General features: G+C 45.1%; 1 protein-coding gene across 7 annotated transcripts in view; it reads right to left on the reverse strand.

Annotated features, from left to right (window-relative positions):
• The window catches only part of R3HDM2 (R3H domain containing 2), a 162,935-nt gene continuing 140,157 nt past the window's right edge, over positions 1–22,778 (reverse strand). For 4 of the 7 annotated variants that reach the window (XM_069079975.1, XM_069079969.1, XM_069079964.1 and 1 more), the window contains 10 exons: positions 11,173–11,415; positions 10,650–10,776; positions 10,301–10,461; positions 9,632–9,786; positions 8,667–8,767; positions 3,782–3,960; positions 2,998–3,142; positions 2,101–2,198; positions 1,630–1,714; positions 1–617 (listed from right to left, as the gene is read on the reverse strand). In XM_069079975.1, the coding sequence (XP_068936076.1) occupies positions 256–617; positions 1,630–1,714; positions 2,101–2,198; positions 2,998–3,142; positions 3,782–3,960; positions 8,667–8,767; positions 9,632–9,786; positions 10,301–10,461; positions 10,650–10,776; positions 11,173–11,415 (1,656 nt within the window). In that variant the 3' untranslated portion in view covers positions 1–255. Of the gene's footprint in view, positions 618–1,629; positions 1,715–2,100; positions 2,199–2,997; positions 3,143–3,781; positions 3,961–8,666; positions 8,768–9,631; positions 9,787–10,300; positions 10,462–10,649; positions 10,777–11,172; positions 11,416–13,794; positions 13,897–22,778 lie in introns of all 7 variants that reach the window. The other 3 variants (XM_069079941.1, XM_069079938.1, XM_069079949.1) reach the window with 1 other exon arrangement.

Consider the following 22,778-nt stretch of genomic DNA (forward strand, 5'->3'; position numbering starts at 1 on the left):
AGACTGAGACCAGTGAGAAAGAGTGAGTGTGTGTGTATGTGTGTATGTATGTGTGTATGTGTGTGTTTGTGTGTGTATGTGTCTGCCTGTCTCACTGTTTCTATGGCCTCAGTCTCCATTTCTGTGTCTTGTCTCCCTAGCTCCATGTATGTCTCCTGTCTGTCTGGATCACCATATCCATCTGTGCTTTTTCTGCATCCTTTGCCCATGCCACCCTGTCCCAGGCCGTGGTGCTGGCCTCTTCCCCTCCTCTGCCTACTGGGAGCTGGCCCGCTCCAGGACCCTCAGGTCATAGTTCTTTTTGGCCACTCGAAGTTTGAAGCGACTCACGGAGTTGTTGAGGCGGAGGGAGGCATTCTGGGCCGCCAGGGGGCTGGGGAACACAGCCACGATGGTGTATAAGGCAGCGAGGTCTGTGTGCCGGCCATTCTCGGCAGTCCCGTTGTTGTCCCCCCCGCCCCCCCCACTGCCCCCGCCCCCGCCGCCTGGCAGCCCCTGAGCGTCCTTGAGCCACTGGATCTTGGCGCCGGACATGGCGAGCTGCGTGAAGAGTTTGTCGGCCTCTGTGCGGGTGATGCCCTCAGGGAGATCTGTCACCTCCAACACCCGCCCCAGGACTAGAAGGGGGAGAGAGGATGTGGCTGTGAGGGGTGGAGGGGGCAGGAGGAGGCGGGGACTGGACAGTGTCCTGGCAGAGAAGGATCCAACTGACCAAGTCCATATACACTGTTCCTAGAAGCCCCACCTCCCCCATCTCTATTCCCACCCAACCTCCCTATCTGCCCTCCCACCCTCACTTCATCCTCTCTCCCTAGCCTCTGACTTAGGGCAGCAAAAATAAGTAACTAAATATAATAAATTCAAACAAATTAACCTTTTCCTCCCAGATACGTGTGAGACAAAAGGGTCATCAAGATTAATTAGGTATGAACTGGCCTGGGAACCTGTGCATTTCCTTGGGTGGCCCTGTCTTGAAGGAAGCGTAGGTATACTGGTATTTCTTTTTTAATTTATTTATGACAATCTGGGGCTATCTGGGGTAGAGACAGACAGTCTATACATGTCAACATATACTAGCTGTTCTTAAAGGATGAGAGCAACAGATAGGTTTTCAACCTTTAATCTGCTGGACAGACTCCTCCTTGCCCTGCCCAAGGGAACTGTTTTCAAAAGATTTTTCTTCCCATCACCTTGGATGCTTAGTTCCCTTCATAAATCTGCCAAACTGCTCCAAGTGGGGAAACCAGGCCCTAAATCCTGAAAGAGCTTATGTACCCCAAAGGAAGGGGTAAACCATTCTCCAAAACTACCCCCGATTTTTCCCCACCTCCAGCCTCTTTACTATCCAAAGGTGTGGGCAGGGTTGTACCTCAGAAGGTTTTTTTTTTGCTAACGTTAGCCTTGGCCAATACCACCACCTTTCCTGGCAGCTGGGGCAGCTAGGTAAAGAGGGAAACCAAGACATTCCATCTCTCCTCTGTCTCCTCCTTGACCCTGGGCACAGAAGGTTACCTCTGCTGTAGATGTTCCCCTCCCACTCCCCTGCTACTGGAATCTATTCACCCTCAGTGGGTTCAAAAGGATGGTAGGGGTGGCTAAGGTACCCTTTCCCAGCATACAGACACTCACCAACATCTGCAGTCCCCAAGTCGGTGGAGGCAGATTTGAGTGCCTGCCTCTTCCCCCGGTTTCCATGCTTCATTCCAGTCTGTCCCTTCAACATTAAAAAGCCAATTTACATTTCAGGTAAATAGCTGTTTTCTCACCCTCCCAGTGTTTTCTGGGTCACTGAAAGGGGTTAAAGGAATAACACCCAACTCTGAGGGCCTTCCATGAACCCTAGTAGTTAGTTACACTGGCCAAGGAGTCGTTCCTGAGAAGTGGAGAACTGAGGATTAAAGTAGGTAGCATAGAGGTCATAACTCATCAAGGCCCTTCTAGCCCCTCAAACCATCCCAACTCTAAAGATCCCATCCCAAATTGTAGCCCTTGACCACAGAGAAGCTGGTGGAGGCTGGTACTAAGAGCAAGGCACCTAAACAGGAAATATAAAGGGCCATAAAAGAGAGTGGAAGGGCATGGGGAGGGAAGTGTACTTACCTGGTGTGCTGTGTAAGTCGACTGGCCGTGGAGCAGGGGCGGACAGATGGACAGATTGTACTGCAATGGCTGGCCCAGGAGGGAATATCGCCCATCGCCTGGAGAAAAGGAAAAGTAAGTTTTCTGGAGGCTTAAAGGAGGGATGTGACATTTGGCGTGGCTTCCAGGGAGCCCAAAGCATCTGGACAAAGTGGGTGCCAACAAGACTGACCCCCACTGGAGCCTGACATTTCGAGCCAGTCATTCCCTCCAAATTCTCTCTACTCCCAATGGTATTTCACAGAGAATTCATGGTAACAAACATGAAATCAGCTGGCTGTACACTGAAGAATTCTCTTTATTGGTGGGGTTGGGGGAGAGAGAGAAAAGAACCCAGGAAAGAAACCGAGCTGTAAAGGGGACATCATCAATCCCCTCTGCAACCCTTCCCTTTACACACTCCTTGTGGGGGTACATTATTCTAGTCCATGTAGATCAGAATGATAGTCTGAGAAATGACAGGGTAACATTTCTCACATCCCTGTTGTTCTTAAGTCCATTAAGCTTCCTTATCCTACCTTCCAGTCAAGGACCCCATAGAACATGCTGACGACTGGGCTCTCAGTAGCTACAAGAACTCTAAGGTGAGTTAAATGGGAGCAGGGAGGGAAAGTGAAGAGGAAGAGGAGCCCTGGGCCCAGGCTAAGTGCCAGGTCTACACGGGGATGACATTATCCCAGGATCAGAGATTTAGAGCTGGAAAGGATCTCATTTTATAGATACAGAAATCAAGGTGCAAAGCAGAAGTGACCTGCCCAAAGTCCTGCTGGTGGTAAGAGGAAGTGCTGAGATCCAAACCCAATGTTCTTTCCACTAGATGCTGCCTAGGAGCAGGGTGCAAAGGAGAGCTGTCCTTACCCTGGGCAGGGCCAACAGGCCGGGGGAACTGTGTAAGGACAGGAAGAGGGCTGAGTCCTGTGCAGACGCTGCTGAGGCTGGTGACGGGAGATGGGGTTGGGGACTGAGTGGGAGATGTGATAGGGCTATTCATCTGTGTGCTGGCCTGGAGGGGAAAGAAAAGCATGTCACACAGTGGTCAAAAATTAAACCCTGATCCTAGGACGGGATCAAAACATCTCCAGTCTGAATATAATTCTACTCTATAACTCCTAAGCATTCGGGCAATCAATTTAGGTTACAATAATTTCCATTTGTTGATACAAGCATAAGCTGCTTAATGTTATTATGAATAATGGTCTTATGAAAACATTTTAGTTGAAACTGCCATTACTCATATACTTAAAAGTCATCTAGACCAAACTTTTATTTTGCAGATGAGGAAACTGAGGCCCAGAGAGGGTGACTGGTTTGAGGTTATATAGACAACATTTGGCAGTAAAGCAGAATCTGAATCAAGGACCTGGGGTTCCAAACCCAAGCTCTTATACAGTGCTGGGCTGCTATACTTAGTTTCACAGGAACAAAATGTTAAAATATAAAAGTGGTCAATAAGGTTTTGTGCCCTTATGGTGGGGATGCCAGAATGCTGCTTTTAAAGTGTTCTTAAGTTCAAGTCTGGGCTTGTCTAGGCTTGGCCTCCCCTCCATGATTGCACCCCTGGCTGCTGGGTCCCACTGCTGGCTGCCCTCCTCAACAAGGGAAAGATGCCTCTCTCCCCCATGAGGCTGGGGCAGGAACTCACCTGGGGATTGCTCTCAGGGTTGTACAGGTCTCCAGGCTTCTGCCCCCGCTGGTCCATGCTGTAGTATTTACAGTGACTCCACTGGACCATAGATGGGGTCTGTGGGGCCTGGGAACCATTGGGAACACTGGGGACATTCAACTGCATGACTACCACACCTGGTCCAGATGGGGACACTCCTGAGATGGAGAAAGCAATGGACTACTGAGCACAAGCTCTTTTCTGGCCCTCCCAGCTGAGCACTACATGACAAAACCAGTGAAGGGAGCCATCTACCAGCCCCAAGGTCACTCATCTACTGTTCTGCTGGAGATTCAAGATGAAGCAGACTCTTTTTGAACCCCTCATTCCTTCCAGATGCTGAGCCTGTTCTGGAAGTCAGTGCTGATGAGGAGCACTTTAGTAGTCCAAGGAGAGAAAGGCTCTACTGCAACACAGCAGAATGATATGAGTGTCTGAGTCTGTGTTCAACCCTCAACGGGCAGCATGAGGCCAGGACGGCGGACACTCAGGGCCTTCAGGAACTCTGAAAATGTCCAAAGACATCAACTAGACATGATTCTCCCCACTCTGAACTTTGAGTTGCTTTGACATTTTGTACTACAGTCAGCTACTGTTTTCTATTTGACTGAAAACTCAGTAAGAGCACCCCTTTTTGTATATTCCACAGTGCCTACCTCAAAATAGGCATCTGCTGATTGGTCAGCATCAGATCAGTCTGATAATAGCAGAGGGGTTGTACAAATATGGCTTCCCCAAGTCAGATGCAGTTTTTTTTTTTAAGATGGAATCTCAAACAGTTCATAGGCTTTATCATCTCAAGGGAAGCAAAATTGGGGGGAGGGGGTTGATATAGTGATTCCTCTCATAGCTTAAGCCTGAAAGAGAGGAGGGATTGTTTGACAGACAGGCCCTGCTGGTATGGATGGCCAGGGGATCTACAGGAGCCCAGCCCCGTAGCAGAAGACTGTCCTGGGCGATGGCTCATCCCTGACCTCTCAGGCCCATATTCTTTTGGCATGATGGACTATCCTGTGTGGGGAGGGGGCGGTAGCTGGGCGGGGGAAGGAGAAGGAGGGACTGCCATTATCACGGCTCAGTGCTCTGGGGCCTGCTGCTGCTTTTGCCATCCCATCTTTCTCCATGACGGAAACTGTCGAAGCCTCTGCCCCGGGCACCAGTCATGCTGGGAAGGGAATGTGATCGTTTCTTGGGTAGTTTTAACCAAACAGAGAGGAAAGGGAATTGAGGGGGGCCAAGCAGAAAGGCTCAGGAGATGCAGCAATGAAGATCCAATATGCTCCCTACCCTCCTGGGCTCACCTGAACAAAAAGCCCAACAACTCAATGATGGATTTGTGTCTGCCCCAGATTCCTACACAGGGGAGCCCATCTGTCTGATTTAGAGGGGGGGCAGTTTTGAGAAAAACTGTGATTGCCTGATGTGGCACATTTAATGACTCCTCCCCTGCCACAGAAGCTTTAGGTATTTCACATCCCGTTTTAAACTCTCTTTTACCCACCCTCTACCTGCCAACAAAATTGCAATTGACCTTATTCAAACACCCCACTGCTACCTTAGGGGCCAGGGCAAAGAATCAAATCTATGGCTTTTCTGGGAGGATGGTTCATAATCTGTGCTGAATGCCCTAGGCCAAATGAGTGAGTGAATGAATGAGTGTGTGTGTGTGTGTGTGTGTGTGAAAGACAGAGAGAGGGAAAGAGAGGAGAGAGGGAGACAGAGAGAGGGAGGGAGACAGAGGGAGAGAGACAGAGACAGAGAGAAACAGAGAGACAGAGAGAGAGACAAAGAGAGAGACAGAGAGAGACAGAGAAAGACAGAGAGAGAGAGAGAGAGAGAGAGAGAGAGAGAGAGAGAGAGAGAGAGTCAGAGAGTCTGTCTGTCTTTCTCAGGGTGGAAGAAACAGTACATGGAAGTGAGTTCTTCCCACAAGCAACTTGAAGGCAGGAAATTATTGTGAAGGGAGAAGACAGGCGCATATCACACCCGATCCCCTAGAAAAACAAAGTAGAGCTTTTCAGTCGCTGCCTCAGTAACTGTGTTCCCCCCACCCCCACCCATAGCCCCAAGCATTGTTCCTTCACTCAGCCGAGGACACAGAGGCCAGCTCTGCTGATGAGCTGATTTTTATGCTTCCCCTCCTCAAGCCAAAAGCAGGTGGCATCCGTTAGCAGCTGAACTGTCGCTACTTCTTAATGGACACAGCAATAAAAAAAAATAAAATCCCTATCACCAAGCTACAGGATCTAATCAAGTTGGAAGAAGGGGTCTAGGGGAAGCTCTATGTTTGAGTGTGTGGGGGGTGATGGGGGGGGGTGAGGATAAGGAAATCAATTTCAGATTGAAAGCCCTGATAGGAGAGAGGACATGTGAATGGCTTTTTAAGTGGCATCATTAAACTCGGGCAGGAAGGTCGATGGGGCAGAGCAAGCTGCATAAATACAAACAGACGACGTTTATGTTTGGTGAAATTGGTTCCAAAAAGAAATCACTAAGATGGCAAAGCCCTGAGATTAAACAGTTCCCCAGACACTAAGTCCATAGTAGAGAACGCCACATAACCCACTTGGACCCAGGCTCTCCAGGCCTCCCCCGTTTGCTTATTTCTGGTGTGCAGACTCTGAGGAGGCCGGTAAAGATATACCCGCCCCACGGCTCCGGAAAATTCTTGGTCACAAAGTAAGAGTATGTCAGAGAACATTTTTGTATTTGTGTCTTCTTCATGTTTATCTGTTTAAAAGCATGAACACTGCTACTGTTTATGTGTCTGTGTGCCTACACACCTCCTTCCATGATTATGGTGCTACAGGGAAGAGAGACATCCCTCCCAAGGCATCTATGGCATCCTTTCAAGCAAGGAAAGCAGAGAAAATGTCCATGGTTAGAGGTTACTTTCGTTGCCAGCAAGGGAAGGGGTCATTATTATAAGACCTAAGTTGTGAAGTGATTTGAGATTTCTGATGTCTATAACAAACCAAGACAGAAGTTTTATTCTGTTCTATAACAGACCCACAATGCAGGTCTGTAGAAGTGTGGAAGGTATAGCTGGCCCAGCTTCTTCCATCTGGTAAATAGACCAAGTGAACAGAAGTCTAGAATCAGGGCAAGTGGTGAAAGGAAAGGACACAACTGAGGAATTTCCAAGAGAACTAATGGGGCACCTCCATGGATTCCCCTCAAGGGTTGCCTGTTTTCGTCAAGCTGACTTTAGGAAAACCTTAATTAAAGTCTCTTCTTTCTGCCAACTCCTAGACTTCCCCTGATGCCACTCACTAGTCTAGTCCAGCTCTAGAAGTATATATAGCAAGCACTCAAAAATACTTGATTGATGAATGATTTTGTTTCTAATTCTAAAATGCGCACACACACACACACACACACACACACACCTGCACATCAATACCTAACAGATACACAAAAGGACATATATTCAGGTATGCATGAGTGTTTGAGTGCTCGTATACATACACACAAATGTTAGCAAAGAGGATAAGAAATGCCCTAAGGTTCCAAGAACCACCACAGGCTACAGTGGCTCCTAGAACAGGTTTTTCCAATTTCCATAACCCCACTGGGAAATTTGAGGCCAAATGCCCCTGGCTGACACTCAGGAGTAACAGCTAGTGAGACTAGAAATGGGAAAAGGGGAAAATACTGGGGGAGCTGAGATTTCAGCCCAGGAACTACCCTGCTCATTTGGGCAGGGTGGAGGTAGAGAAAAGCAACGCATTACTACAGAATGGTTCCAATAGAGACAGGGATGATAGGATTATGAAAAATGTCCCAATGGGCAAACTGTGAAGATGCCTCCCTATCACCAGAAGAGGGCACTCTAACATCCCTAAAATGAAACGTAATAGGAAGGCTGGCACTGAGTTTCCTTTCTTCAGAAGCAGAGGATATCAGGGTAGAATGGGAACAAATGGGAGCAAAGCAAGGTTAAGTTATTCAGAGAGGTCATCTCTGCCACAGAGTAAGGGCACGGGCTTCCTAAAAGCTAACATTTATATAGTGTTTTGCAAATATTACATCATTTTATCCTCACAACGCTGGTGGGAGGTAGGTGCTATTATGAACCCCCTTTTACAGAGGAGGAAACTGAAGCAGGAAGCTTTTAGGGTTAGGGTTAAGTGACTGCCCAGGGTCACACAGCTAGTAAGGTGAAATCTGAACTCAGGTCTTTCTGCTTCCATGCCTACCCACAGCATCACTTCCCTAAACACACTGTCTGCCCACCATGGCATGAGCTGAACGCTCGGGATGGTTCTGTGCTTTCCAGCAGGGAATGGGATGTTGCCCCTTTCTCATTTGCTATAGCTCCCATACAGGTGGGGCTTGGGGTAACTGAAGGAGTCCTGGGAGGCGAGGGGGAATCTGTCACCAAAGCTGACTGGAAAGGGATTTCTTTGTAAGCACTTTTAAAAGTCTCTTCTTTCTATAAGAACAGCATTTGGCAAGAGGTATTAGAATGGGAGGGGAGCTTGGTGAGAGTAAACTGAGACTGTTCATTTTTCACACCAAAGCAACAATATGAAGCAACAGTAACAATCATCAGCATTCACATTCACATTTCTCATTATAGTCCATGTACTTCCTTCACTGTAAGCATAGTAGATCAAGTAGTGCTCCCCTATTTTAGATGAAGCAATTAAGCCTCGGAGGGGTTAAATATGGAGACTAATCAGAGGGTGCTTTCCTGGCCTGGACACTCAACCTTGGGAAGCCAAGCCCATGTGCCCAGGTCTTGGGTACTGACGGGAGGAACAAGCCTCCAGAAATCCTCCTCCTCCTCACTGCCTCTGAAACGATCCTTCTGTGCCTCCCAGCTGCCCTATTCTCCCTCACTCATCATCCAGCCTCTTACCTGAGTACTGTTGTGGCATCTGTGGTGGGCTGCATGGGGAAGGAGACTGAGGCATCTGGTACTGCTCAGAGCCAGGGGGCTGCAGAAACCCTACCGAAGGGCTGGAGAGACAGAACAGAGAAAAATGCTAGGGGAGAGGGAACACAGCTCCTGGCAAACAGCTGCTATTCCCTGATCCTCCCCCTATGGGAAGCAGCAGCAGCTCCAAGCTATCCCCAGACCAATTTGCCATGCAATTTCTAAAATCACTCATCAGTTCAAAGTTAATTATATATATTTGTACTTGATCATCTTTCAATTAGAAGGCTGCTAATCAGTGCTACAGATGGAATGTTAGTGACACATGCTCTTCCCAGAAGCTTGGAAACACCACACTCAGAGACCCAGACATAGAGGGAGACATCAGGATGCAGAGAGTTGCAGACATAAGGATATGTCTACCGATGTATTGTCTCACTTTGAGAGTTAGTCATTTGTAGAGAAAGAAAGATGGAGATGCAAGGTGCTAGGTGGTGCAGTCAATAGAGCACTGGCCCTGGAGTCAGGAGGACCCGAGTTCAAATCCGGCCTCAGACAATGAATACAAAAACTAGCTGTGGGACCTTGGGCAAGTCACTTAACCCCAACTGCCCTCCAAAAAAAAAAAAAAGGAAAGAAAGATGGAGATGCACATACAAATATCTAGAGATAGAGAGAAATATATGCAGATCAATACTGAAAGAGCACAAAGCAGGATGTTTAGGAGACCTGAGCAAGTCCTAATTCTGTCATCTTTCCTCTTGGTAAGGTACAGAGAATGGTACCCAACCATGTCTACTACTTTTGGACCCAGGTAGAAAATGTAGGATCCTACACATTTGTGATCCTTCCTTTTGATCCCAAGAAATATAAAGAAACAAGAGATGGCTGAATACTTCAAGTTTTCCAGAATTTGGCCCTATTCCCTGAACAATCAAGGTGTCTACCTTGTGCCATTCTGCTGTGCTGGTGGGATCACACTGTAGTACACAGGCATGCTCCCTGCTGGTAAGCCCCCCTGTACTGACTGGCTAGCAGGGACCAGCACAGGTTGCTGAAAGGGCTGCTGGACCACATTCTGGGACTCATTTCCCACTGGAACCTGGAAAGAGATGGGATTAACTGTAATTCTGTTGTTCCCTCTGGACACACTCAGAGAGCAAAAGACTACAACTATACCTTCCTCTCCTTGCTCCTTAGTACCAATAAATTTGGAAATACCTACCCCTCCGTCTGCCTGCAGAAAATCCTGAAAGGTGCCTTCTCTACCTCCCCTATCCCCAGCCCCCACCACAGACACCAAGTGTCATGAAGGCTTGACCCAGGAGGAAAGAGAAGCAGAGCTCCGTGTTTCTGTTAGGTCCACTGCCCTACTTTTTGGAAGCACCTAATAATTTGCACAGGAATGAAAAGAAAAAAAGGATTTAAATCAACTCTAACAGACTATCTAGGGAAGACCAGGTCTCATCTTCAAAGAAAAATGTAAAAAGGGCTGAGGAATATTTAATATGCTGGTAATGAAGTCCTAAGTATGGATGACCCTGGGGAAGACTGTCTTTTACTTCTTTCTGAGGAATGGAGATAAGGTGTCTCCTCTTCCCCAGAGTGATACCCACTTGGTATGAAGGTAGCGGAGTATACTGGACCACTAGGCCTTGCATCTGGCCCCCCATACTGTTCCTCTGGTTGCTGAGAAGGCCTTGGTTCTGTGGCTGCTGGATCCCCATCAAGCCCTGGTAAGCTGCCTGCTGCTGGTTGGACATGATGGGCTGTAACCCTAGAAGGAGAAGGGGTGGTCAGTCAGGGTTAGTGTGCCTGACTTTGGGCACTTCCTCTGCTCTGTGCTGCTTCATTTCCTCAGAGGGCCTGACGCCTCCTTTGGATTCATTTGGCTCTGGCACATTTGGAGGAAGAAAGTGCTGTCCTTGCCCTAGCATCCATGCCCACACGGGAAGTTCCTCTCACCAGGCTGCTGAGATGGCTGAGGCAGCTGCTGACCACGCTGGGGGCTGTAGGCCACCGGGTGAGAAAGAGGTCGGTATTGCTGGTTGGAGTTGGGATACTGCCCAGGAGGGTAGTAAGAAACCTGTATCTAGAGGAAGAGAACACAGGAGAACAACCAGTCTTCTCCCCAATATTCCCCTATCAAAACAAACAAACCAACCTGAACTTCACCAACTATACAACATGATAGGACTGTCTGTAATTGGAGGGTCAACCTCCAGCTAATGACAGATTTAAATTATGGTAGATTTATGGCATGGCTCTCAGGGATGGAAAGGGATACTGGGAAAAATCCTGATGATATTAGAAACCAAAGATATTCATAAGGAATTTCCTGTCAGAATGCATTCAATGTAGGACTAGGACACTGACAGCTCTTCGGCTGTTTATCTGGAATGGAGGAAGAGAAGAAGGAAGATGGAAGGAAAGTTTTTAACCCTGTTAACAATCTAAAAGATTAAAACTAGGACTCAAGGTTTCCTACCTGTTGTGGGGGCTGTATGTAGCCCTGAGGCTGCAGGACTTGTTGGGCCGGGGGAGCATGGTTGGAGGTGGAGTAGTTGGAGGTGGGGAGAGGCTGGCCTGTGGAGGCCATGATGAAGCCAGGCTGTTGAGGGTGTTGGGAGAGAAGTGGGGGCTGGAAGAGGGCTGAAGACGGATCAGCTGCTTCGGAGGAACCTTGTCGGCTAAGGCTCATCTGCCCAAAGGGGTTGCTGAGATCATCCGTCTGTGGAGACAGGTGGTGACCCAGAGAGTGAAGGCAAGAAAAGTCTTTCTTCCTTGGCTTAGAGAAAGAAAGACAAGACAGACAGACAGACAGAGACACATACAGGGCAACCTATTCTATCTACCGTCTTTTACAGATTTTGTAAAGGACCATGTTTCTATAGCTCCCCTCCCCAGCACTTGGTCCCTCTCATGAGGGCTGAAAACATTTTCAACTCTTTTTAACTGAACAACTGATGTTTGAGAGAAAAAAAATTGCAAATAATACTAAGAACCCTCAACCCTAGGGTTACTCTTCCCATGGAAACAATAACTACAGAGTCTATAAATATAGAAATAGGTATGGGGGAGAGGGGAGGGCTGGAGACTTTCATGTGCAGGGAAATTCAGACCAACTGATAGAGTTGAAAGATTATAAACTACAAAGGTTGTAATCTTTAAAACCATCTCATCACCTCCTTCCCTTCTGGTTTTAAAAGCACTCCCTTGAGAGGGCAGTGATGGTAGATTCACACTGACCTTGGCCCAGCCAGGGTCATGAAAGGGCTGTCAGACACTTATTCCCTGTTGCCCTCCTCCAAGTGTCATTTCCACCTCAGTTTTCTTGCCCTTCAGAAGCCATTTCCAATTCTCACCTCCATAAGGAGGCTGAGGTAGGGGTGGGGCCGATCCATAATGACCTCATCTCTTAGCCTTTTTTTCCTAAGCAGCAATGGCAATAGTGCTACATCTCTCATTATGGCGCAAGGCTCAGGGCTGCTAGCTCTCTCTGCTCTTCTGTTCACTGGAGACAGACATATAACACACACACTAACACGTGAACACACATACACATGAGCTAGATAATGAACAAAGCAGGAGGGGTTCTTTTGCAGAAAAAAAATCAGTGAACACCAAACATCAGTGCCCCGCCCCCCATCCCCATTTTTCAGACCCTCAGCTCAGCTGTTTCACTGTCCCTGCCACCTTCCTTTCCTTGGGCCACACTGTGAGGAAATGGGCAAGAGGGTAAGATAGGACTGTGCAACAGTCTGAGGTCTGTGTCCCAGGACTTTTCAGAAGGCAGGTAGAGGACAAGAGGTAGGAGAACAGAGGGGATCCTGGTGAAAAAGCAGAAATATGGGATTAAGATCAGGGTCAGTCTGCCCCCATAACCAAGATGGGGAAAACTGGGTATAGTTTTAGCTCACATGGTCCGGCTCTTCAAAGGGCTAGTGGACAACTGGTATAAAAACACTTTAATCAGGGATGCTGACCATGCCACGAAAGAAGGATGAGAGCTGGTCTAAGATAAATACCCCCAGAGTCTCAGGAAGAGGGACCTGGGAGTTCCCAGGAACCTGGGCAGACCCACTAGCCATGACCTTCAGTTAAAGACTATAAACAGAGAATGAGGCAAAAGGAAAAGACAATGTGAGGCAGTGACAAAAATTGCGAATTTAATTTTTAGGGTTCTAGTTTTGGCTGTTACTATGTGAGCTTTCCATCATGTCAAATGCTTCTTCAAATTTGCTATTTCAAAGAAGCTTTCCCTAATGCTTTTTTCAGCAATCAAGTATTTATTTTTGCATCCCTCCCTCACTGACCCCCCCCCCCCAAGCTAACAAATTCCCACATTGGTCAGCCATGTCCAAAACCGTGTTTCAATCTGCATCTCATTGACTGTTCCTTCGTGACATTCTCTCCTGACTCTTCTGAACTTAGGGGTCAGTCTGTACTATATTCAACCATGCTCATTAATATGTTCTTTATTCTTGAGTAATTCTATGTGCTTTGGAAAGGAGCTGAACTAAACTGCACAGTCGCTGCAACAAGAGCCATGTTTTCTATTGTCGAATGTGCAGTAGGGCCTTCATACTGACTGATGACCTTGGGTAAGTTTCTCTAGTACTTCACCACCAATACGGTGACAGAGATATAAAAGCACTGTGCTCTTCAGTGCAGTTACCAGAAAAGCCCTGTTAGGTCTTCTCTCTAAAGAAATGAAAGGGACACTATGGGCACTGGAGTTCTTGATATGGCAGGAGGGAAGAGGAAGTGATGAGACGATGGAAGATTAAATTATGTCTAGAGGAGGCTGTTCCAGAATCAGACCCCCTTTTTCTTTCTCATACAGCTCAGGGGGTCAAATCCCATTTCCCACTGTCCTATATTCAGCTGTCTTCTAACAGAGGAGTCAGGCTGAAGCCACTGGTATACGGCCTGGCCCAAATCAAATCCTCAAGGGGACACAGCTTTTAATAACATTGCTGGACAGAAAACACCCTGTGCTAACCAAGAAGATACACACACATGAATATATACATAAATACAGAATCTGATGCACTAACACAGACATGTTCACATACATTTAGGGATGAGAAAAGGAAATGGGGTATACCATATTGTACTGCTGGGGCGGAGAGACTGGCAGAAGGACTTGGGGACAGGAGCTTGGAGAGTATTGAACAGGCTGTGGAGAGGGCTGCAGAGCTGTGACTGGCTGTGGACCAGTAGACAGGCATGCAGAGAAAGGAAGAGAAAAGGGTACAGTTGGGGGTGGGGAGAACACAGGGAGAGAAAGGGAGGGAGATGGAAAAGGAGGAAACAACAAAGTTAATCATAAAAGAAATTGCAAATGAATAGCGAGGCTGCTGAGGAGGCAGCAAACTGAATCAGGGATGGCCCCTGGGTGCAGCCTGTGTCTCAGTGACAAAAGCTCATCTTACCTTCTCAGAGGAAGCCCTCAAAGGACCCCCAACACTACTGCTGGGGTATGTACCTGGTCCAAACAATCTCAGAGTAGGTTCCCTGGGCCAGAAGCCAATCTGCTCTCCTATTACATACATAGCTTTCTAAACAAGTGATTTCTGGGGAGCACTGCTGTGATATACCTTGCTTCCCAAGCCTCCTCTGAAGAGGAGACATTCCTATTGATGTTGTTGTAATGTAGCTGCAGGAAGCCTGATTTGGGGGGGGGGGTGTCATGTGAGGTCTGGCTCAGCTCCCCCTGCTGTGTTCCCAATTTCACACCACAGCTCTCCTGGATGATCTGCTCATTCACAAAGATTCTCTCTCTCTTTCTCTTTCCCTCCCCCGAGGACAGAGAAGGAAAAAAAAACAACTGCCCATTTAATGCTTGGATTGGGCTGCTGCTTCTTCTCCACAGCTGCCCTGTGCTTTAGAACCTAGGAGGTTAATATGAAAGATCCCCCAGTACACAGGCAAGGATCTAGGAATAAAATACAAAACAGCCTGGTTGAAATCAAATAGCTTTTGTTCCCAATGCACCTTCACTGGTTTCGAATCAGGGGATTTGTTTGTCAGGAACGTGCTGTGTTTCTAAACCACTTCTTTAAGGATGGGTCTTTCTTTTTTCTTTCTCTCTTCCCATTCAGCAGCTCTGATTATTTCTTCAATTTCTCTCACTACAATCCCAGTAATGGTGATATAGAGTGAAAGTGAAGTTGTGGGTGGGGAAAAGGGTGTGTGAGTCTGTTTGGGGGTGGAGGGATGAGGAGGGAATCAGGGAAGGGTCCCTATATTCAATGCCTAAGCAGCTAGAATTCCCATGTTCCACATTCTTCCTCCCCCAGGCTTCTCTCAGCAGAGGGCAGCATTTGGACCGTGGAGACATTTTAGGGACTGGGCAAGGACAGTGGAGTACCTAACAATATGAAAGAACTCTGTAAGCTTGGGTTCTAATATGTGAGTTGCAAAGAAAGCAAAGCTCATTCTCAAACTGGCTAGGAGGATTTAATCTGCTATGTGACCCATTGTGTCACAGTCTTAAAGAGAACCCCCTAAACAACCTACCCCAATAGACATTATGAATATAAAACAGTAAGCATGGAAAGTGCTAAGGACTTTGGGTGCATAATCCTTTAAAATTAACATTCTTCTCCAACTCTATGCCACCCAACCCAGCCCCAATGGGAAATTTTAGTTCCTTTCCCTAGTAAACTTTGAGGCAGAAAGAAGCATAGGATGAGGGCTGTCCTCTAATCTATGTGTTTCTGACTAAAAGAAGTGTAGAAAGAAGGTCCCAATGGTATCTCAATTTCCATACTCCCCCATCTCTTTCCCAAGAGAATGAAGTTCCCAAATCCTGGGAATCTAAAAGACATGCAGAGGACAATTCTGCCACCTACTGGGGAATCCTGGTTAATGTCACCAGGTTTCATCTGTAACAGAAGTATTGCACAAAATTTTGGAGCACTCCTTAACTTTGTTCTAAGCACACTGAGGTCAAAATGGCCGTAGTCTCTCATTCTCAGCCCTGGCCAATGAAGTAGCTGTTCATGGCACACAGACCAGGCCATCACTACCCCTTCAGTCATCCTGGACTCCTCACTCTCCCCCCGCCACCATATCCAAGCTCTTGCCAAGGCCTGCCAATTTTACCTTTGTGCCATTTCCCAAATATTCCCCCTTTTCTCCTCTGACCCTACCACTACTGCAGAGCTCGACCTTCATCCCCTCATACCTGACTCAAGCCTGTCCCCACTTCAGTCCATCCGCATTCAGCCAACACTTAGGAAGTGACCTTCTTAAAGTACAGCTCTGAGCGAGCCACACGTTCTCACTATCTCCTTCTACTTTACTCCACTCCACCTACTCTACGACTCCACGAACAAGTCATTCCCTCTCCTGCCTCCTGCCCTGCATGTTCACTGGCTAGCTTACATGCTTAGAAGGATTTCCTTTCTAGTCTATGGTTCCTGAATTCCTTCAAGCCTTAGTTGAAATAACACCTTCTGCAAGAAGCCTTTTCTGATCCTTCTTTTTTCTTAAATGTTTAATTTTTTTTGTCTTTATTAATTTGTTTACTTTTAGTTTACAAGATTCAGTTCCACAATTCCTTGAGTTTCAATTTTTCTCCCCTTCCCTCCCCTCCCCCCGCCCTGATCCTTCTTAATACTAATGCCTTCCCTCTGAATACATCTCCCAGTTTACCTGGTCTATATTTTCTATGTACATAACTGTATCATCTATTAGCCTATGAGCTCAAGAGCAAGAACCATTTTGTCTTTTTCTACCTCCAGCACTCAATAAGTCCTGGTTGACTTTACTCCACTGGCAGGTAGTACCTTAAAGGGGAAGAACACGGGAAGAATGTCACCTGCATTCTGACCATCGCCCTCATCTCGTCTCCCACCTGCTGTCCTGGAGAAGCTATACTTTCGTCTTGTCCCACCCAGACCCAGACCACTTCCTGACTATCTACACACCATGATCTCCCTGAAGTTTCTCCCCATTTCTTCCAGCTCCCCTTTATGTGTTGGCTTGTCCTATTAGATGTACACTCTGGGAGGGCATGGACAATTCTGTTTGCTTATATTTTTAAATTTTTTATTTATTTTTAATTTACGGAATAAAACAAGCATTTCTGTAACACAGTATAATAAAAAAGATGATTGCACATGAAACTGCAATTTATTATGTACAACTTGCTATTCCTTTTAATATATAATAAAGTTATCATGTAAATCTCCAGCCCCGCCCAAGAATGGCTACCATCAGATGTACATGTGTGTGTCATGTGTGTGTGTGTGTGTGTGGGGGTGTGCGTAAAATCCTTCTATGCATACTTCTATTAATCAGTTCTTTCTCTAGATGCAGACAGCATCTTCCTTTATATGTCCTTTGTAGTTAATTTGGGTATTTATATTAGTCAAAATGACTTTTCCACCCAGAGTTGTTCTTAATACTGCTGTTACTGTATACAACATTCTCTTGGTTCTGCTCATTTTGCATTTCAATATTTTGTGAAAGTCTATCCATGTTTTTCTAAGATCACTGAGCTCATCACTTCTTATAGTACATTAACGTTCCAACTACAACTTATTCAGTCATTTCCCAATTGATGAACATCCCCAAGATTTCCAGTTCCTTTGCTATCACAAAGAGAGCAGCTATAAATATTTTAAAATATATAGGTTCTTTCCCGTTTCCCCTAAGTTATCTCTGGAAATAGACCTAACAGTGCTATTGTTGGGTCAAAGGGTATCAGCAGTTTAATAATTCTTATCTTAATAATTCTTCTGGGAAAAAAATTATAGATTGCTTTCCAAAATGATTGGATTATTTCACAATTCCACCAACACTGAATTAGTGTCCCAATTTTTCCACATCCCCTCCAACATTTGTTGCTTCCCCCTTCGATTATTTTAGCCAATCTGGTAGGTGTAAAATTATACCTCAAGGTTGATTTTAATTTGCATTTTTCTAATCAATAATTTAGAGCATTTTTTCATATGACTACAAATTATTTGGATTTCTTCATCAGAAAACTGCCTGTTCATATCCTTTGACCATTTATCAATTGGGGAATGACTAGTGTTCTTAGAGATTTGACAAAGTTCTTTATATATTTGAAATATGGGACCTGTATCTGAGAAAATGTCTATAAAAAATTTCCCCCAATTTTCTGCTTTACTTTTTATCTTGGATACATTTGTTTTATTTGTACAAAAACTTTTAAATTTAATTATTAATTATCATTTAATTAAATTATTAAATTATCCATTTAACACCTTACTCTGCCCTAGAATAAAATATCAAGAATACAAAAGGAACTAACAAAGCAAGTTTAGCAGTATCAGCTCTTAAACTATATTATGAGGCCATAATTATCAAAACTATCTAGTATGGGAACAGAGTAGACATATAATTTACAGCAGCAAATAAAAATAGTAACCTGTATTTGACAAGTATAATATTAATATTTTGGGATAAGAATTCATTGTTTGGTAAAAACTAATGGGAAAAACTGGAAAGCAGTATGGCAGAAATTAGAAAGCAGTAAGATCAATATCTTATGCCATTTACCAAGATATGGTCAAAATGGATACATGACAGATATATATATTATAAAAAAAATTAAAAGAACATGGAATATATTACTTATGAGACTTACAGATAGGCCTGCTTATATTTGTATTACGAGAACTTAGCACTTTGGCTTGTACTTAATAAATGTTCTCTTTATCCATCCACAAGCAAAAAAAAATGCTTTTACCAAGGCTATGCTACTAAGTCAGATGGAGAACTCACTGAGCTGGTCTGCTGGTAAAGATTTCTTGGACAGATGGACAATAAACTGGGTCCAGAACTAGAGAGAGGAATGTTGGGCTGAATTTAAGAAATCGCACAGTTCTTTTAATGACCACTAAGTTCCCTGAAACAAAGGTCAATCTTAATTTTAATATCAAGATCTTCTGGTAGATGCAGTATGGGAATGAATCATGGAAAACAACAATCTACATAGAATAAAAGCTAGAAGTTACCCAAAGGACAATGGAGAGGTGTGATTCAGCTGCAGAAGAAAACCTATTATGAAACTGTCAGCGTAAGAGGTATAAAAAATATTATCAGAGAGTTATAATATGAAAAAAGGAGGAAAAGGCCAGTCATATATTGAGAGCAAGGGATAACTCTTGGAAAACCCAAATATTCCACTCAAATAATGTCAAGAGATATAGACAAAGGGCTCCTGTGAAGGACTTAAAGGATACAGACAAAAGCAGTATGAGAACACAGATGGATTGGGAGGAATACCAATATTAATGATAATATCACAAATTCACTGAAGCAATAGGTTCTTCTTTATATATTTTAAAATTTATACTTGTCAATGGGAGTGAAAATGAAACTTAATTAATCTTAAATAAAAGTCCTCTCACATTAAGCCCGAGGAATTATGTACTTTCCATCAAATATCTACAATATTGTGCATTTGGTAGACAATGAACAGTGACTCACCCCAGGGTCAGCAACCATTCTAGTTCTGAGTGTGACCCTCAAATGTTCTGTAATGACTTGGGGTACCAGTAAGGAGAGAGTGGGCAAAAAAGGGAGTGGTCAGGGTGGGAAAAGACAGGAGAAATGAAATGCAGAGGTAAAAGAAAGAAGGACACATAAAGAAAAGTACTAATACCACATATGTCCCAGATGTCATTCAGGAACCGAATTCCACAGGCCTGATTTATAGCACACACTGAAGAGCTAATCTAACCCAACAAGCATTTATCAAATGCCTACTATGCATCAGATGCAAAGGATAAAAAAAAAGATGAGCAATCTAGGCAAGGAGGACAGCATGTGCAAAGGTACAAATATTGGAAATAAGTATGGCAAGTTTTGGACAACTCAATATGTCAATCTGAGAGTTGCTTGCATCGACATGGGAGTTTCTGAGATAACCATGAGGAAGGATCCTGTGCCAATGAAACTGAGAGAGATCTGTCCAACAGGCAGGAAGAGAACCACAACAGAAGTATTACAAAAATCCAGGGAAGGCAGAAGATCCAGGAGGATAGAAGGAAAACTGAGCACAGCTTCAGGAGAATGGAGGGAACACGAAGCTATATTGCAAGGAACTGAGAAGTGAATGAAAGGGGCGAAAGGGAAGGCAACTGAGTCTAGAGTTTTTTCCTAAGAGAGTGAATGTGAAAGGTAGAAGAAACACAGGAAGACAGCTTAAGAGATTCAAGTGAAATTTTTTTTTGTTTTAAGACTAGTAGGGAATCTTGTCATGTTTGTAGGCAGCAGAGAAGGAGCCAGTGGATAAGGAGAGATTTAAAATCAGGGATAAAGTGGAGATAACTGAAGGATCAAACTCCAGGAAGGGATGGGATCAAGGGCATAATGGAGTTGGCACTGACAAGGCAAGGAGACCTCTTCATCATGCACTGAAGCAAAAGCTTGTTGTAGTGGACAAAATCAGCATGGCTGCATGACTTCCTCTAGGTGTTCAACATGACTGGAAAAGGTAGGTGTGTGAGGAATCTAGAACTACAGCATGAAAAGGAATGAGTGTTGGGGTATTGACAATGCTAATAATAATAATGTCATATATGACATTTCAAGGTCTGCAAAGCACTTTATAAATATTTTCTCAGTGAGCCTCACAACAACCCTAGTAATAAGCCAGGGCTGCTGTTATTCTCATCTGACAGATGACAAAATAGAGGGAGAGTTGGACGACTTGCTCAGGGTCATACAGCAGAACAACAGGGCCAAAGGGTCAAGGACAACCTAAGTCTGAACCAGATGATGAAAGTGGACATTTCTGAGGCAGGAGAGTAAGGCCAGAGCAGGGTAAAGTGGGAGGGGTAGAGGGCCTGGAGACTGAAGTGAGGACACAGAAGGGTTAGGTCTGACCAGCCACAGGAATTTCAGAATTATGGACTGTGAAGATGATGGATTAAGGGGAAGATCATCCCTTCATATAGCTGAGGTGGAGTAAAAGAATAGAAAACAGTAGTTGAGGATGATGATAAACTGGAAAGTAAGGAAATCTGAGGGGAAATCAACTTAACAAGTCCTCACGTATAAGGGCAGTGTTTCATGTGGAAAGACCGTGAGCCACATACAGCACTGCTAGAGAAAAGAGAACGATCTTGGGGCCATCAGGCTCTGACAAGGATGAAATATCTGAAAAGAGTGAACCCTAAAGAAGGACAGGTTGCTGAGTCAAAGTGGTTGGGGGGAGGCCCTGGGTGGCAGTGAGGAGTAAGAGGCATGTCTATTTTCTTCCTGGCCATATGCATCAGGGCATGAGAAAAGGTGCACCAAGTACTGGAGAGAATTGCTAGAGATGTAGAGTCATCAGAGGAGAGTCAGGTTTCTGTGACTGCAAAGAGACGGAAAGCTCATGAAAGGAAGATGTCCAACATGAAGGGCAGCTGGTTAAAAATAGAAGAATTTTCCTACAGGGCAAAGTGGAAGCGGAGGGTATTGCTGGATAGAGACCTGGGAGGAAGAGGGTTAACATGGGCAGGTATGAAGAGTGTCCATTCAACCGTCCATGCATCCATCCATCCAGGGCCTGGTGGCCAGCAAAGAGAGCTCTGGTCTAAGTTGTCTATGAGTCAGAATCACAGGAATTCTTGAGTCACAGCAATTAAGACTGTTATGATCTTCCCAAAAACAACAGCGATGTTGATTTGATGATTGTGTCCTGAGTAAGAGGTGGAAGTGATATAGGGAGTTACTGAAGTTTCTTGATTGAGCAAAGGAATGACAAGGACTTGTGCTTTCAGAAGATTATTTTAGATTTTTTTTTTAGGCAGTCGGGGTTAAGTGACTTGCCCAGGGTCACACAGCTAGTAAGCATCTGAGGCCACACTTGAATTCAGGTCCTCCTGACTCCAGGGCTAGTGCTCTATCCACTGCCATCTAGCTGCCCCCAGATTATTTTGGCAGTTGTGTAGAAGGTGTATTGACTGGAGAGGAGAGATTAAATGCCAAAAATCTAATGAGGAAGCTATTATTGCAAAAGTCTATTTGGGGGGGGGATGGGGGGGAGCAAGGCAATTGGGGTTAAGTGCTTTGCCCAAGGTCACACGGCTAGTTAAGTGTCAAGCGTCTGAGGCCATCTTTGAACTCAGATTGTCCTGACTCCAGGGCTGGTGCTCTATTCACTGTGCCACCTAGCCGCCGCTGCTGCAATAGTCTTGATGAGACTCCACTAGGGTCATAGATGGGTAGTAGAAAAGGGACAGACATCAGAGACATGGAAGCAGAATGAAGAATCAGTAAATCAATTATGGCTCTGAAAAGAGAGGTGTGGCATTCAGGGTCAGTCCCATGGGCATTGTAATACTTTCTCAGACCCATTCCTGCTAGTCTCTCTTTTTATCCCTCCCCACTTTTTTCTATTTTGGGGGATGGGTAGAGGCAACAATGAGGATGAAATTTAATTAAAAAATACGCATTTCAGATGAAATTACACAAACACTAGAGGTCTGGGGGCCTGGAAATCCTGTCTAAAGATCAGTAATAACAGAAGACATCAAAAGAGAAAAGATAGAAAGTGACAGACACACATAGAAAGATGCCTGAACACACCCAGATGAAATGAAAAACACATATGAATGAATGCACACAGAAAAACATACATACCGAGTGAGTGAGATGAGGCAAGCCCAAGTGAACAAGGCAGTGACAATGCTAGAAAGAAACAGCAGAGAAAAACTAACAGACTGAAACTACTGACTGATAGACATGCAGGAAGAAGGAAGGGAGGTTTTTCTAGATCTGGTACAATACCTAACAGTGATCTTCTCTACAACATCCCTCAATAGTCAGCCAAGTCTCCACTTGAAGACCTTCCCCAAGGAACTCACTACCTCCCAAGGCAGCCAAATCTACTTTTAGTTAGTTGTAATTGTTAGCCTTTCCTTATATTGGGTGCAAACTGTGCTAGCACTGAGAAAAACAAGTCTACAGGAATTCAGGTATTCCAACTCTGTGCTACCCGAGGCCTGCAAAGGGGGGAGCACCTGGAGAAGATATATATGACCTCTTTGTCCCTCTAGACCAAGCGTCACTTTGAAGAAAATAGGTTCCTGGTAATGAGAAGATGAGAGGAGTAGAAAG

Source organism: Petaurus breviceps, unplaced genomic scaffold (genome assembly GCF_028583685.1).
Source record: "Petaurus breviceps papuanus isolate PSGF00001 unplaced genomic scaffold, PetGlider_PUasm1.0 154, whole genome shotgun sequence".
NCBI lineage: Eukaryota > Metazoa > Chordata > Mammalia > Diprotodontia > Petauridae > Petaurus > Petaurus breviceps.